The sequence below is a fragment of the Panthera uncia genome, chromosome E3, assembly GCF_023721935.1.
Source record: "Panthera uncia isolate 11264 chromosome E3, Puncia_PCG_1.0, whole genome shotgun sequence".
Lineage (NCBI taxonomy): Eukaryota > Metazoa > Chordata > Mammalia > Carnivora > Felidae > Panthera > Panthera uncia.
The window spans coordinates 27,606,581-27,624,920 of NC_064815.1; the positions used below are offsets into that span (position 1 = coordinate 27,606,581).

Genomic DNA, 18,340 nt, shown 5'->3' on the forward strand with positions numbered 1-18,340 from the left:
CATTTTTGCTTTTAATTCCCTTGCCTTTGGGGATGTGTCAAGTAAGAAATTGCTGCAGCTGAGGTCAGAGAGGTCTTTTCCTGCTTTCTCCTCTAGGGTTTTGATGGTTTCCTGTCTCACATTCAGGTCCTTTATCCATTTTGAGTTTATTTTTGTAAATGGTGTGAGAAAGTGGTCTAGTTTCATTCTTCTGCATGTTGCTGTCCAGTTCTCCCAGCACCATTTGTTAAAGAGACTGTCTCTTTTCCATTGGATATTCTTTCCTGCTTTGTCAAAGATGAGTTGGCCATACGTTTGTGGGTCTAGTTCTGGGGTTTCTATTCTATTCCACTGGTCTATGTGTCTGTTTTTGTGCCAGACAAGGAAGAATTTTATTGCTTTAAATGTCTACATTTAAAAGGAACAAAGATCTCAAATCAAGGACCCAGCTTTCTGTCAAACACATGCTGAAAAAACAAGAGGAAACTAAACCCAAAGCAAGCCGAAGGAAGCAAACAATAGAGACAAGAGCAGAAACTTACGAACTAGATGGGGCCCCTGGGTGGCTTGGTCGCTTAAGCGTCCGACTTTGGCTCAGGTCATGATCTCACGGTCCATGAGTTCGAGCCCTGCGTCAGGCTCTGTGCTGACAGCTCAGAGCCTGGAGCCTGTTTTGGATTCTGTGTCTCCCTCTCTCTCTACCCCTCCCTGTTCATGCTCTGTCTCTCTCTGTCTCAAAAATAAATAAACGTTAAAAAAAAAAAGAAACTTACAAACTAGGGAATAAAAACAACATAAAAATCAATGAAACAAAGCTGATTCATTCTAAGAATGCTTGGTCATTCATTTAGCTAGACTGACAAAACAAAAAGGAGAGAAGATTCAAATTACTATCATCAGAAATGAAAGGAGAGATTACTACTGACATTACAGAAATAAAAAAGACTAAAAAGGAATCCCATGGACAACTGTATGCCAATAAATTAGAAAACTTAGATGAAATGAAAAAATTCCTAGAAAAACACAAACTAGAAATTGACACTGGGGCGCCTGGGTGGCTCAGTCGTTTAAGCGTCTGACTTTGGCTCAGGTCATGATCTCACAGTCCGTGAGCTCCATGTCAGATTCTGTACTGACAGCTCAGAGCCTGGAGCCTGCTTCAGATTCTGTGTCTCCCTCTCTCTGCCCCTCCCCTGCTCATGCTCTGTCTCTCTCTGTCTCAAAAATAAACATTTTTTTAAAATTAAAAAAAAGAAAGTGACATTAAAAAATTAGGCAATCTGAAAGACAAAAAGATTGAGCTGGTAGTGAAGAAACTACCCACAAAAAGAAGCTGAGCTCCAGATGATTTCACAGGTGAGTTCTAGCAAATATTTAAAGTAGAATCAACACCAATTTTGCACAAATTCTTCCAAAATATAGAAGAGGTAGATACACTTCCAAACTCATTCTATGAGGCCAGTATTACCCTGATACTAAAACCAGACAAAGATAGCAAAGAACAAGAAAACACAGACCAACGTATCTCATGACATGGATGCACACATCCTCACCAAAATACTAGCAAACTGAATCCAGCAACATTATCAAAAGAAGGATACACCATAACCAGGAGGAGCTTATCCAGCAATGCAAGGTTATATAATACAGCATAACAATAACAATTTTTCTAAAAAACCATACGGCCATCTCAATACATGCAGAAAAAGTATTTGACAATACTTTTGTCCAATACCTTTTTGCAACAAAAACACTCAACAAACTAGGAAACGAATATTCTCAATCTGATAAAGGGCATCTACAAAAACTCACAGCTAACACCATACTGAATAGAAATAGACTGAACACTTTCCCCTAAGATTAAACAAAACAAGGCTGTCTCTATTGCCACTTCTATTCAACAATGTACTAGAAGTTCTAGACAGAAAAGGTAGGCAAAACAAACAAACAAAAATAAAGAAACTCTATTCATTGAGGGAATAAAGAAGTAAAAGCATCTTTATTATCAGATAACATGGCACTGTACATAGAAAATCTGAAGGAATGAATTAAAATCTATTGGACCTAGTAAACCAGCTTAGCAGGGTTTCAGGATACAAGATCAACATACAAAGTCAATTATGTTTCAATACACTGCAATAAAAAATCTAAAACCAAAATTATGAATATAACTCCATTTACAACAACATTGAGAAGAACAGAATACTTAGGAATAGATTTAACAAAAGAAGAGCAAAACTATACTCTGAAAACCACAAATATTAATTGAAATAAATTAAAGAAGATCTATGTAAATAGAAAAACATCCAATGATCATGGATTAGAACTTAATATTGTCAAGACGGCAATACTCCTGAAATGCAGACGAATGCATTCCCTATTAGAGTCCTAGCTAGCTTCTTTGTAGAAAATGACATGCTAAACTTAAATTTTATATGGAATTGTAAGGGACCCAGAATAGCCAAAACAATCTCAAAAAAAAAAAAAAAAAGAATAAAGTTGTAGAAGTCAGACTTCCAGTTTCAAAACTTACCATGAAGCCATAATGATCAAGGCAATGTGGTACAGGCATAAGGACAGACATAAAGGTCGATGGAATTGAATTTAGAGTCCAAAATTATACCCATGTGTTTATGGTCAACTGATTTTGACAAAGTTTCCAAGACCACTCAGTGGAGAAAAAAAAGTCTTCTCAATAAATGGTGCTGGGACAAGAGAGGATGGTCACATGCCAAAAAAAAAAAAAAAAAAAAGAAGTAGGACTCTTAACTTATACCACATATAAAAGAAATTCAAAATGGATCAAAGACCCAAACCTAAAAGCTAAAACTTTATTACTCTTAGAAGAAAATCAAGGGATTAATCTTCATGCTCTCAGATTTCCCAGGGAATTCTAAGATATGACACCAAAAGCAGAGAAATAAAAGGAAAAATACATAAATTGTACATCATCAAAATTAAACATTTTATGCTTACAGAAAAATACTTTGAAGAAAGTTAAAAAACACCTACAGAATGAGAGACAAATTTGCAAATCATGTATCAGATAAGGAATTTGTATCTAAAAGATACAGAGAATTCTTATAACTCAATAACAAAAAGACAAAAAACTGAACTATAAATGCGCAAAAATTTGAATACACATTTATCTAAAGAAGTTACGAAACAGCCAACAAGCATATAAAAAGTTATTCAACCTCACTAGCCATTAGAGAAGTGCAAAACAAAACCACAATAAGATACCCTTTCACATCCATTAAGGTGACCATCATCAAAACAGTAGACAAGTGTAAACCACATGTTGGCAAGGATGGTCAGAAACTGGAACCTTCATACCTTCTGGTGGGAATGTAAATGGTGTAGCTATTGTGGAAAACAGTTTGGCAGTTCCTTATTAAGTTAAGCACACTTATTATACCTTAGCATATAACAAGTTACTACATACCTTAGCAATTCCACCCCTGAGTAACTAAAAAAAAAAGGTTCAAAACAGGTATCTAAACAAAAACTTATACGAATATTCACAGCAGCACTATTCACAATACCCAAGAGTTGTAAACATCCCAAATGTCCATCAAATGATGGGAGGAAAAACAAAATGCAGTATGTCCATACAATGGAATATTATTCTGCCATAAAAAGAAAGGAAGTAATTATGCACACTATAACAAGAATAAACTTTGAAAACATTATACTAATGAAAGAAGCCAGCCACAAAATTCACATATTCTATTATTCTATCTGTATAGAGTCCAGAAAAGGCAAATCAATTAAGATAGAAAGTAGATTCATGGTGGTGTAGGGTTAAGGAAAGTGGGATGTGATACTAAAAAACTACAGGATTTGAGTGGATGATATTCTAACCACTGACTGCAGTAAAAGCTGCATGAATCTTTGAATGTTCCAAAATGATTTTTTTCAGTTTCATTGAGTTATAATAGATCTAAGCTACTGTATAAGTTAAGGTGTACTGCGTAATTCCTTGACAAACATATAAAGAAATGATCACAATGCAATTAGCTGACAACCATCATCTCATATAGTTAAAAAAACCAAAAATTTTTCCATTATGATGAGAACTTCTAGAATCAACTCTCTTAGCAATTTACAAATACATCATACAGCAGTGTTAACTATAGTCATCATGTTGTAAATTACCAGTCAAGTACTTATCTCCCTTATAACTGAATGTTTGTACCTTTGATCACCTTCATTCAATTCCTACCCCTTCACCCCTACCTCTAGTAACCACAAATCTGATCTCATCTTTGTATGATTTTGGTTCTTGGTTGTTGTTTTTTGATTCTACATGTATTAAGATCATACAGTATTTATCTTTCTCTGACTCTTTTCACTTATCGTAAAGCCTTCAGGATTCATCCACGTTGTCCAGTACAGAATTTCCCTTCATTTTATGGTTCAATAAGATGCTGTTGAATATACATACCACATTTTCTTTATCTATTCCTTTATCAACGAAACTCAAGCCATAAAAACAATTGAATTATATTTTAAATGAAGTTATATATCAATAAAATTGTTGTAGAATGGTAGGAAGGGAGAACGTGAGGGATGAAGGAGGAGAAGAAGGAAAGAAAAAAGGGAAGAGAAAAAGTAAAAATAGTAGTATACGTACATAATGAGAAGAAAAATGGATCCAGAAACGAAAATTTTAAGAGCTTCTTGGTATTTTCCACAAAGGGATCTCGTGGGTTGTTGAGGGAATCAATGTTCACTCCAAACGATGTGCTAGTAATCACATCCATGCTGTAGGCCCCCAAGATGCTGAGTAGAGAAAGAAAGGCATGGATACGTAAAATCAGCAACTCTTTACCATCCTTATCCAACACAGACAGGAGGAAGTACATGTAGATTCTGATGCCCAGGCAAGACAAGAGCCACACTTTCAGAACCACCTGCTGGATCATCTAAAGAGTCTATATATGATCACTCTCACTCATGAAGTGGTCATGAGGTGTCAGTGATGCAGCTGGCCCTGTGCTAAGATGGTGATACTATGGCAAGTCAGACACACCTCTTAGCTCCATGAGCTCAGTCATGAGCTCCAACCCAGAGTCAGGCAAATTACAGTAGTGTGTTTCGAGCATGGACAATAGAAGCCGGATTAGCACTGTGTCTGGGCAGAGTAAATGGTGGAATATTAACCCTTCCTAGGGGAGTCAAGAAGGGTGAAACTGATCTGGACCTTCTCTCACCACAGTATCTATGCTCAGAGCTGATTCTTCTTCAGCACATTACAGAACAACACCACAATCTGTGCTGCCAGGAATGTCATCCCTTCTTCTCTACACCCCTGCTAAGGCTCCTGAAAGACCCTCTCTTCCTCAACTCCAGTGATCAGAGCTTTCCCTGAGGACACACTCATATCTGGAAAATATAAGAACTAAGAATGTTCCTGGTCAAAAAATATATACCAGATCACTCCAATATTGATTTATGGGATGTCATAGATAAGTGATCATATTCCACTAGTTTTCCTAGGGCAGTGCCAGTGTACATCTGGTCATCCTGCATAATTTAAAAATATCACAGTTAAGGCAAAAAAAAAAAATATATATATATATATATATTACCCTAACATGTGCAGGGCCTTCTCTCCTTTGTTATTGAAGGAAGGACAAGTGGTCATAAAGTTAATATTTAATGTTTTGCTAATATCCTCAACAAAATCAGGAAGGGCTTTAAGTCGTTCTAAGTTCCACATGATAACTTCCCTGTCCCACCCACTGCCCACCAATATGTACAAAGTGCCTTCTCCTCCCACCATTCCATACTCTCTACATACAATGATTCATCAAATTATGTTTCTTCTTTTCAAACAATGTTATTTTTGTCTTCCAGAATATCCAAGGGGACAATCAAGCAGATAACTTAATCCCGCCTCACGTACACAAAAGAAGACCCTCTCTCTCCTGACCGCCCTGCCTTTTGAGGGGTGCTACCTCTTCTTGGGTGGCCCACTGGACTTGTAGCACCACAAGCCTACTTCTGTTTGTTCGCTGGACTAACTCAACAGTGGGAGTTTGGCTCTGTGGCAGCAGCTGGAAAGTGTCATGACAGAGCCAGAAGCCCAGCAGGTGAAGCTCTACTTACTCTTTCAAGGTGACGGGCTTGCCTTTCTCTGCCTCCTTCCTCAGGTTCCTCACCAACACATCTCCATACTGGCCAATGATGGGGAACATCTACACACAAATACAATACTGCCTGAAGTTAAATCAGAAAATCAAGTCCTAGAATGATATGGCTTTCACAAACATGGAACAATGTTTTTTGTCGTGTTTTTTAAGCAGTCATTTTTTTAAATAACATATCTTATTATGTCTCTTCTAGGACATGAAAATAAAATACCCCTTTTAAAAAGCCCAAATTCAGCAGACTACCCCTAAGAGATGGACTATGGTCTTAGTTTCTATCTGTGCCCAGGTGCATTCCTTAACTTCCTAATTGAAAGTCCTCCCTTTCTTACCTCCTTGAGTTTTCCACTGGTGAAGGTTGGAGACAGCACTGTTCGTATTCTCTTCCATTGTTCATCTTCAGACAGAGAGATGGCACTTTTCATAAATCCCACTGGACCAAGACTCTAGCGTCAAAGCAAAAGACATTTTGCCTTATATAAGTTTTGAAGGTCTCTCAAGGGATGTGGAAAATTTGTTAAGCGGGCAGAAATTATTCAACAAATATTTACTGCCTATCTAATTAGTAGCAGGCCCTATGCGAGATGCTCAATAAATATTTATCCCAAATGCCTAGCTTCCTGCAAGGCTGAAGGAGACGTCCAGCCACCTGATATGCTTTCCAGACTTCTTTCCAATCTTCTATTCCAATCTTCTTTTTGAAGTAAATGCAGTTGGGGAAATCTGGCAGGGAAACTACTCCTCCAGGGGCATACACAAGATTAACACTAGTGCTTCTCCTAAACGGTGCAGAGTAGAAATGGATTGGTAGAGATAGCCAGAGAGCCCTGGCAAACTGTATGCTGTCTCAGACCAGTTCTGTCTTCACATATATCTGTAGCAGGAGCAACTCAAAAACAGATGTCTTGATATGGTGATTTAAAAAAAAAACAGTATAGTTAACACTAAAAATATTAGGAATCTGGGGTGTCTGAGTGGCTCAGTCAGTTAAGCATCTGACTCTTGATTTTGGTCCAGGTCATGATCTCACAGTTTGTGGGATCAAGTGCCATGTCAGGATACTTGCTGTCAGCACAGAGTCTGCTTGAGATTCTCTCTCCATCTCTCTGCCCCTCCCCCACGCTCGCTCAAGCTCTCTCACTTTCTCTCTCTCTCTCTTTCTCAAAATAAGTAAATAAACTTAAAAAAAAGATTAGGAATCTATCTGATATTCTGAAGAAATAATGCAGGTACATGGAAAACTATTCCCCCTGTATTTCCCTAAAGGGACAGAAGGAAAAAGAGTGAGAGAATTCTATTTCTCAGTAGGGACTGGTCTATCAAGCCAAACAGCTCAAATCTTTCTTCCATCTTCCAAAACTATATTTTGTTTTAATATAGATATCTCCAATACCCAGTCACATTTAAAACTCACAAACTAGGGACAGAGGAAATCTTCCTCAACTTAATAAAGAGCATCTAAAAAACCCCACAGCTAACATCACCTCAATGATGTTAGACTGATATGACATCACCAAGATGATGGAATGGGTCATGCCAGCCTCTGTCACCCCACAAAGAACAAGAATTAGACAGCTATCCACAAACAAAAATAGGCCTAAGAGCTTTGGAGTCCATTTAAGAAGCTTCAACCTCACCATAGAGCAAAACTCCTGAGAATAACTGCACAGGAAGAGTAGGGAGAATAGCTTCATTCTGCCTACATCACCCCAGGCCCCAGGCCAGCACTGCTCAGCACCAGGAAGACACTCCTCAGACTGAGAGGGGCCCCTGCTGGGTAGCGGACAGAAGGGTAAGGGATCACTGGCGCCAGTCTTTCAGGGCATGGCACAAGAGACCCACTTTGGTTTCAAACTTCCCGGAGACTGACACAGCTGACACATCTAGAGACAGTTAGGAACAAAAAAGGGCAGGACTACCAGTATCAGCTAAGTGGCATGAATAACCATGGTTCTCTGTGTCCTGCTCTGCAGAAGACCCTGCAAACCTTAGCTGCTAAGGAACAAGCAGCTGGCACAGCACTGTGCACCTTCAAAAGATTTTGCTTCTGAGAGTCCTACAGGTTTTCACATTGGTATGTTCCAGCTCCCTGAGTCCTGCTCTGCCCCATCTTCCCTCACTTGAGTTGCCTCAGCCAGTGTCACCACCAACACCCTGAGCCTGGAATCTGCACCAGCAGCCAGCCCTGGCCTCTGTGACTGGGCATATGTACAAAGCAGCCCAGGCCCCAGCTGTTTCTCAGGTGTCTGAGCCAGGCCTGACTCCTGTCACTGGAATGCACTACCACTTGAGACCAGAGCTAAACCCTGAAGCTGTAAAACTACACAGCCTGTGTGAACTCCAGTCATGAGCCCCGACTGCTGTGCATGAACAAGTAGCTAGCCCCTGAAGCCACCTGAGTGCCCAAAGACAGCCCAGGCACTCAAAGCTACCTCTGTACCCACAGTTGGCCATGGTCCCCACCAGTGGTCCCAGCCCAGTTTTGAGCATGTGCCTGCTCTCAGCTTCCATAGATGAGCATATGCGTAGCTCCAATTCTGGCCAACATTCTGCTTGCTCCAATCTCCTGGCACTGGATCTGGTGGTGCTACTGAAGACCCCAACAGCTGTGCAGCCACAAAGAACCCTCCACTGCTCTTGCTGCCAATGACATGCAGTGGCTAACATGGCCACCAGTTGCCTAATCAACTATGCCCTCCTGGATTAGTTTAAATTATCCAGTCAGAGCAGGGTAAAAAAAAAAAAAAAGAAGAAGAAGAAGAAGATGAGAAAATAACTGGAGAAAAAAAGCCTACAGGACTTATAGGACACCATCAAGTGAAACAATATTCACATATGGAAGACTCAGTGGTAGAAGGAAAAAGTGGGAAGAATGCTTACTTAAACAATGGCTAGGGGCGCCTGGATTGCTCGGTCGGTTGAGCATCCAACTTCTCTCAGGTCATGGTCTCGCAGTTCGTGGGTTCAAGCCCTGCGTTGGGCTCTGTGCTGACTGCTCAGAGTCTAGAGCCTCCTTTAGATTCTGTGTCTCACTCTCTCTGCCCCTTCCCTGCTCGTGCTGTCTCTCTCTGTCTCTCAAAAATGAATAAATGTTTTAAAAAAAATTTTTTTTAAAGAAACAATGGCTGAAAACTTCCCAAACCCGGGGAAATATATGGAGATCTTAAGACATGAAGCATAAAAGTCCCCTATAAGATTGAATCCAAAATAGACTTCACCAAGGCACATTATAATAAAACTGTCAGAAATTAAAAACTAAAAAAATCTTGAAAGAATCAGGAGAAACGGAGCTCATCACATACAAGGGGACATCCATGAGGCTATCAGCTGATTCCTCAGCAGAAATCTTGAGAGCCAGAAGTTAGTGGGTGATTTATTCAAAGTGTTGAAAAAAAATACCAACCAAGAATACTTACCCAGAAAAGAAGACCTTCTGAAGAGAGAGAATTTGGGGTGCCTGGGTGGATCTGTTGGTTAAGTGTCTTGATTTTGGCTCAGGTCACAATCTCACGATTAGTGCGATCGAGCCTAGCATCAGGCTTTGCATTGTTAGCATGGAGCCTGCTTCAGATTCTCTCTCTACCCCTCTCTGCCCCTCTCCTGCTTACTCTCTCTCTCTCAAAATAAATTAAAATAAACTTAAAACAAAGAAATGAGAGATAAGGATATTTCCAGAGAATCAAAAGTGGAAAGAATTCATCACCACTAAATCTGCATTATAAGAAAGACTAAAGGGAGTTCTTCAAGCTGAAAAAAAAAGGACACTTACTAGTAACATGAAATCACATGAAAGTCTAAAACCTCACTGGTAAATGTAAATATATAGTCAAATTCAGAACACAGTGATATTGTACTGGTGATAGCCAAATCACTTATAACTCTAGTGAAAGGTTAAAAGACAAATAATTAAAATAATAATTTGTTAATTTGTTAAATACACAATATAAAAATATGTAAATTGTGACATCAAAAACATAAAATTGGTGGTGGAGGAGTAAAAACATTGAGTTTTTAATGTGAACAAAGTTCAGTTCATATTAGCTTAAAATAGACTGCTGTATCTATAAGATGTTTTATGTAGGCCTCCTAGAGTAGATGTTTTTTGTAAGCAAAAACCTAGAGTAGATACAGAAAAGATAAAGAGGAAAAATAGAAGCATACCACTAGTAAAAAAAAAAAGCAACATAAAATCACAAAGGAAGACAGGAGAAAGGAACAATGATCTATGAAACATCTGGACTGCTGAAATGACAACAGCAAATCCTAACCTATCAATAATTACTTTAAGTAAAAAAAAAAATTACTTTAAGTGTAAATGGACAGATGAATGGATAAAGAAAATGGAATACTACTTAGCCTTAAAAAGGAAGGAAATCCTGCCATTTCCAACAGGATGGATGAATCTGGACAGCATGGGCAAGATACTAAGGGAACAAAACTAGACACAGAAGGACAGGTATCTCATGATCCCACTTATAAGTGGAATTTAGAAAAATAAAGTCAAGCTCAGTATAGTGGGTAGGTGATAATTATCAGAGGCTGGGTCAGAGGGCAAGGGACAGATACTAATCAAACAATGTAAACTTTTGGTTATAAGATGACTAAGTTCTAGAGACTGAATATACTGCATGGTGATTATAATTATTAACATTGTACTGTATACCTGAAATTTGCTTAAAAAAAATACATCTTACATGTTCTTAACACACACACAAAATAACTCTGGGTGGTGATGGTTACATTAATTCACTTGTCATACTCATTTCATAATAATACATAAATCAAAACATCACAAACATATACAGTTTCATTGTAAATATATATATCTGAATTTTTAGGTGGCAAAAGACTGAATATTTCCTCCTAACATCAGGAACAAGGCAAAAATGTTCACTCTCACCACTCTTATTCAACATTGTAGTAGAAATCCTAGCTAATGCAATAAGACAAAACGAAATAAAAGGCATACAGATTGGAAAAATAAACATCAGAGTGTCCTTATTTCAAGTGACATAATTGTCAATGTAGAAAATATTGAGGAATATAAAAAAAAGAGCCCTCAAGGTACCTGGGTAGTTCAGTTGGTTAAGTGTCCAGATCTGGATTTTGGCTCAGGTCATGATCTCACAGTTCATGAACTGGAGCCCCACATTGGGCTCTGGGCTGAGATTGCAGAGCCTGCTTGGGATTCTCTCTATCTCTCTCAAAATAAATAAACTTTAGGAAAAAAAGACCACTGCATCAAATAAATGAACTAAGCTAGGTTGTAGGAAACAAAATCAACACAAAAACCAATCACATTTCTATATAATAACAAGAATATGTCAAAACCCATTAAAAACACAACAACAATTATAAACACTCAAAGAAGGCAAAATACTTTAGGTGCACATTTAACAAAACGTGTATGAGATCTCTATGCAGAGGGCAAAATGTTGGTGAAAAGAATAAGAGAAAACCTAAATAAACACATACTGTGTTCATACATTGAGAGACATGACGAGGTAAAGATACAGATTTTCCACAAATTGATTGATAGGATTAAATCATGTCTTACAAAGCCTTGGAAAATATTGTATAAACATAGATAAGCTGGTTATAAATTTGTACTGTAAGGCAAAGGCACTGGAATAACTAACACAATTCTAACAAAAATAAAATGGGAGGAATCACTGGACATATGTTTAGAGGTACTATATGGCTACAGTAATCAAGATAGCCTGGCACCGGTGCAGGGATAGATACAAGGATCAAAGAACAGAACTGGGAATGAGAAACACACACACACACACACACACACACACACACACACACACACACAGAGGCACCACTGAATTTTGATATTGGTACAAAAGCAATTCAGTGGAGGAAGTACAGCCTTTTCACACTGGTGCTGGAGCCATTAGACATTCATGGGCCAAAAACAAAGATCTTTGACCTAAATTTCACACCTCACAATTAACACTAAAATTAACACAAAACAGATCACAGACTTAAATGTAAAACACAAAACTATACAAAACTATATACTTATATGTAAAACATAAAACTAAATACTTGGAGAAAATCTTTGCAACTTAGGGCTAGGTGAAGAGTTTTCAAACTTGATGCCAAAGTCATAACCCATAAAAGGAAAAAACGAATAAACTGGCCTTATGAAAATAAAAAATAATGTTTGCTCTGCTGAAGACCCTGATACAATGAATAGACAAGCTACACACCGTGCCTACAAAAGAATAGTAAGAGGGAGATTTTTGGTGATGGAACAGCTCTGTAACGTGATTGTGGTGGTAGATACACTAATCTACAAGTAAGATAAATGTTCAGACAGCAACACACACACACACACACACACACACACACAAATGGGTAAACATAAAACTGCTGGAATCTGAATAAGCTCTGTGGCTAGAACCAATGACAAATTCTGCTTTGATACTGTCCTATATAGTTAAGCAAGATATTATCTTAGAGAAAACAGCTTGAAGGCCACATGACATGACACCTCCTGGGACAATTTCCAGTAAATCCATTATTATTTTGAAATAAAAGTTTTATAAATAACTATGTAAATTTAAAATAAATCCATGCCTACCCGCCGGTTTGTGAAGACAGAATAGCATTCTTTCACTAGCACTGTTTTGATCATGTCCGGATCTGTGATCGCCAACACTGGCTGTCGCCCATCATAAAACCTATGTCGGGGAAACAGAGCTGATTAAATTTAGCGTGCCAGTTTCTGCAGTGGCAGCCACTCTTGGAAGTCCAGACTTTTAACCTGATGTTACCTAATCCATTCCACAGTCAGAAATAACATTAGAACCTTTATTGAGTCCATGTGTTTACATGGGTATTTCTGGGACTATTCTCTATAATTTTTTGTATGGTAAAAATATTTCAAATATTTTAGAAGTACTTCAAACATTTCAAATATTTTATATATATTATCAAAGAAGAAGTTAGGTTAGTAAATAACTGGGGGCAAGTAAATTATCTAAGAACGAAAAAATAATGAAGGAGAATCCACCCACTCAGTCACTAATAATTATAATTTTGAAGATATATCAATACATGAAATGAACACATGAAATGACACAATATTAGATGAAAATTGTAGACACAATGATCACAAATATGTAAGATATGTCTGCAAATGAAGAGACTTGGAATGCTCAAAAAGGGATGGCAAAATTATGAATTACTTCTTTGCTCTATTTTCTAAAATATGTTTCCTAGTTACATTTTAAAGGAAATATTATTTAAATATTAAAGAGAAATCCTTGGTAGCATTAACTCAGAAAAATTTGAAACAAAAAAACAACGAGGATAAAGAAACACAAGCAACATATAAATTCATTTTAGATATATTTTCCTTTATTACTTATATTTATATTTATAGGTGGGTCCCAAGTGTGAATCCCTTGGGCTCCATATAGGTGACAACCCTTAGTAGCAGGGCAAGTCCACTGTGACACATGTATCACACAAAGCTGACTCCTTATATGTGATCCATCCCAATTAACCCTGACCTCCTGACTGTCCATATGACCCATTAATGGGAACCAGCCACTGGCATGAGGTTTAGATTACACTTAATTACAGCATTCTCTGGCATCGTGTTTTCTACTACAAATCATTTGCATTTGTTAGAACAAAATGGAAGATTTTCCATAAGTCCCCTATTCTTCCTTTGATGTCACAGAGGAACTTCAAATGCTTTGTGATCAGATATAAAAATGGAGGAGAACCACTGCACTAAATGCTCCCCATCTGCAAAAAGTATTCTAAAACTCAGAAGGTTTCAGTGCAAATCAAGTATATTTAGTGTTGAAGCAGTGATAGTAGTTACTGAAGTGGCACTTAGGTCAGCTCTCCCATCAACCTGATCATCTTTCTTGGGTGATTCCTACATCTTTGTTAAAACAAGACAAGCGTGGACAAGGGACAGTGGTTTGGAGTTACCCTCTCTTTTCATGATCTCACTTCTACTACCAGTTAAATTCGGATTCTTGCACCCCACCCCACATCCTCCAAATTCTGTGTTAATGGAGGATGGAAACCAAGAATATGCATTTTTAGCAAGCCCTCCTAGGTGGTCCTTATCCATAGCCAAGCATGAGAACCATTTACTGACTCTAGCCAGAGCTGACCAGTACTGAATGTAGGAAGGACACTGGAGATAAACCAGTGGCAATCCAGAGATCTGTGTTCTCTCTATTCCTTCATGTTGCTTATAGGCCACACCAACTCAGCAGAGCCCTATGGATTCTGAGGACTTGACCAGAGAAGATAAAGAGGTACAACACTGGCTGTGAGCAGCCCAGCACCACACTATACCTCTCACACTGCTTCAGCAAACCTCTAGCCAACCTCATTGGGAGCATCCACTGCAAGCCGCCGAGGCCATACTACAAAATCCCAAGTCCATCAGCCCACCAGGGAAATACTGTGCTTTAGAAATTTCCTACATCTCTTCCAGTCTATAGAATTGGAAAAAGAAATACTTGACTATAGTTCTATTGGAAAGTCTTGGCTTAGTACTAAAATGCAAAACAAAACAAACTACACACTTGCAGACAGAGTAAGAAAAGAGCTGAGCAGAAATGGTTTTCCATTCTGTTTACAAAAGCCCTTCTATCAAAAGCACATATTAATCCAAAATATAAAGGATACCCTGCAGCTCTCCAGACCCGATTCGTATTTGGACTTGTCCACCTTGTCACACATGCAATCCTGGGAAGGGGAGGTTTCAGGAGTTTTAATTAGAGGGCTTCATCCCAAGGGGCTCTCGACTGAGACTGTCTACACTGTGAGGGCCTCATCATAACAAGCCTATCCACTGGAAGTTTCCAGATTACTCACCCCCACATTCTTCCATACGTTCTAAAACATTTCTCATCAAATTCACAAAAACCCTGCAAGGAGAAACGAAACATATTAAAACAAATTAAATATACTGAGCCCTACCTCTAAAGGACACAAAAACAACTCAGATCGCATGAAATGTGGCTTACTACCTCTCATTGGCAGATAGAGGGAAGCTCTTATTCACAGGCATCTTATGGGAAAGGAGAAAACAGCAAATATGAAATGGAGAAGTTCAAGTCTCTCTTGAGTTGTCTGCTAGTACTGTAGATACTGAACATCTTAGCCCATCTATGAAGACCCTGTAACCTGTCTTTCTGACATGTTTGGCTTGTGCATGGGTGTCTCTAAATGTCATAACCATCTGAATTATTATCTTCAGGGACATGTGAGGAAATGGAAGCTGAGGGAAGGTCAGCATGGCCCCTTGTTCATTGATCTCATGAGCCTTACTAGATTTCCAGAAGATTTAGGAAATTAAGACACCTGTGCCCTCTTTCAGTCTAGCAGATCTACATGAAGTCTAACACGTGTTTGTTGAGTGAGAAAGTGAGAGATGAATGGAGGAATGACAAAGTGGACTCACTTCCAGTTCTCACACAGAAAAGAGGGGACGGTGCCACCAATCCACAAAAGATGGTGCAAATTAAAACACTTGCTCTGAGTTTTCACTTATGTCACTTCAAAATCAGGAAACAACAAAACTTCCTGTCTCTATGTTTCAGCAGTAATTTTGATGTTTTAACTATGCAAAACAGGGTCCAAAATGTGGGTTCATGTACTAAGGAGTTGATCTGGGAAAAGTGGAAAGGAGATTATTGCTTTTTCAGAGAGGAAAAAGGCCAGGAAGTTCTTAACGATAACTGGGCACTGAAGGCCAGGAGAAGTGGAATCTGAGGAACAAGCCTCAGGTCTGTGGGAAAGGAACTCTGAGGCAGAGAGCAGTGTGTAATATAGACTCTGCCTACTTGTCTTCTGGACATGAGCTTCTACCTTCTGTTCAGGAGCCAGGCCTGGGATGAGGCATCAGAGCTGGATTAACCATATGGCTCCTCAACATTCAGTCTGTGTGTCTGCTAGTACATTCCACTCAGTTACTTTAAATCTTTAATAGTTTTGTCAATCGCTTCTCGGCCTTTTGGCTAAGATCAAGTGTAATAGTTTTGTCAAAACAACTCTTTTCTAGTGATTTTGTATGAGTGGTTCTACCTTTGTGTGAAAAATAAAACACCCACACCCACACCCACACCCACCCACACCCACACCCACACACACACACGCAATTCATTTGGAGGTTAAAATCTGAAGTCAATAGACAAGCAACATCTTGCCTCAGTTAGACCCCCTCCCTGCTCAGACTCACCCATAGGTATCTCCTTTGAAGGAAGAGAAGTAAAACAGAAAGTTCTGGTTCAACTACTCAAATCCCAAAAGCTGTCACCATTAGCAAATGATGGGTTAGAGTCATTAAAATAACTGCAGGGGGTTGGCAATTCTTAGGAGAATTCAAGTATGTGCAAACTCCCCAAAGGTGAATCTGGAGCTGCCCATAAACTGAAGTTCCAGAGCCATCCAGGAAAACCAAAAGGCTACTCAGAGTTCATGCTATGAACAGGAAAGTCTGACTCTAGCATACAGAGCCTAATGAGCCACCACCAGGGAACCCCTTGACACTTTTCAACTAATAACAAGTACAATTATGCCTTCATGGGAACCTGCACCTGCCAAAGAACTCTTCACGATGCTCCAAGTTGGAACAGCAAGTCCTGTGCTGCATCAGCCAGAGATCTGGACTGCCAGCGCAGGGGAAACCTGAGGCTCCTAAGAACAGACAAGAGAGAGCCCTGGGGTGCACCTGGCCATATGCTGGGTGGAGACTATGACACCATTTCTGGAAAGTCTGAAACCTAAGAACTTCCTGCTGAAACCTAAGAACTTCCTGCTGAGGAGTATTTTTAATATGGAACTAAGCTGGAATTTGCAACCATAAGAAGCAAAAGAGGGAGCTGGGAGCTCAAACAACACCCACCTGACGGTACCCCAGAGCAGTTCCCAAAAAAGGCAGAGGTTTTGGCCCAGGAATTCCCAGCTTCTTAAAAAGTCCATGTGTGTGGGTCCCATATCTATAAAGTTAAAGAGAAAGCCTGGTCACAGGGATGGTGGAAGAGGTGCAGGGACTGGCCCATCACTGATGCAGAACCAGAACAGGTAAGAGAGGAGGTAACACGTAGGGAAGAAATAATAACGTCAATTTCAATGGCAATTGTTACATTCATTCATCATCTCCTTTCCCTTCTCCACTGTAGACCCCAAACAGTAATAATAATGATGATGATTAGCTAAGAGCAGCTGAAAATTTAACAGTCCCAATCCTAGACTGAACACTTGAAAAATGTTTCCATACTTGAGATCTCCTGAAAAGTTCATGCTGAATTCTTCCAGGAAATTCATTCATGCCTATTTAGTAAATGACTCTTCCAGGATTTTAGAGATTGTCATTCTAGGAAGGAAGAGAAAAAATTTTTTCTGCTCCAATGATGAGAGTTTGCTTAATTATATCCACTCAGTAACAGAGGGTTGCTGAGAGTCTATATCAAAATGTTCTTAACAGTTTGCTCAGAGACCTTTCTTCTTTTCCTTCCTTGTAGTCCCTGTTGCTATTTGGGGTCTGGGGTCCTTTTTTGTTTTGTGTTTTTCTTTTTGAGAGAGAGAGAAAGCATGAGCAAGGAAGAGAGGGAGAGAAAGAGAGAGAATCTTACACTCGGTACAGAGCTCAATGCAGGACTCTATCCCATGACCATGGGATCATGACCTGAGCGCAAATCATAGTTGGACACTCAACCAGTGGGGCCACTCAGGGGCCCCTGGGGTCTGATCCTACTTGAATCTATCTTTATAGAGGCCTGGAGCAACCAGTGTTCTTATTTCTGTACAATTAAAACTGTGTCCCAGCCTCAACTGGCCTCATAGAAAAGTGGGATGCTTTCAGCTCCACGTAAGTCTCTGTTGTCAGACATTCTGGTTCTCTTGAGCTGCACTGAAGGGGGACTGAAGTTGGAAACTAAGTCCTTTCCCAACCTGTTCCAGGATACTGGGAAACCCACCACTGAAAGGAATTCCTCTGCTAATGATTTTGATTTTCCTCCTGTACTGTAACATAGAGGGAAAAAACATATTTAATATCCAAATTTGCTTTCAGGGCTATGTCTTTGCAGCCTGCTGGCAGATTTCATATTGAGGGAGGAAGAAATCTCTATACTGATGCTAAACTTCCCAGACACTAGAAGGAAAACCTGAAATGAATAAAATTTCAAGATTTCTGCCAAGTCTCTTCAGCTCTA

At 39.2% G+C, this 18,340-nt stretch overlaps 1 protein-coding gene across 5 annotated transcripts in view; it reads right to left on the bottom strand.

Annotated features, from left to right (window-relative positions):
* The window catches only part of LOC125928549 (cytochrome P450 3A12), a 134,677-nt gene that overhangs the window by 81,796 nt on the left and 34,541 nt on the right, over window positions 1–18,340 (bottom strand). For 2 of the 5 annotated variants that reach the window (XM_049639275.1, XM_049639272.1), the window contains exons 2-7: window positions 17,029–17,122; window positions 14,997–15,049; window positions 12,730–12,829; window positions 6,467–6,580; window positions 6,094–6,182; window positions 4,616–4,764 (exon numbers count right to left, since the gene is read on the bottom strand). In XM_049639275.1, the coding sequence (XP_049495232.1) occupies window positions 4,616–4,764; window positions 6,094–6,182; window positions 6,467–6,580; window positions 12,730–12,829; window positions 14,997–15,049; window positions 17,029–17,122 (599 nt within the window). Of the gene's footprint in view, window positions 1–4,615; window positions 4,765–6,093; window positions 6,183–6,466; window positions 6,581–12,729; window positions 12,830–14,996; window positions 15,050–17,028; window positions 17,123–18,340 lie in introns of those variants that run through there. The other 3 variants (XM_049639276.1, XM_049639273.1, XM_049639274.1) reach the window with 3 other exon arrangements.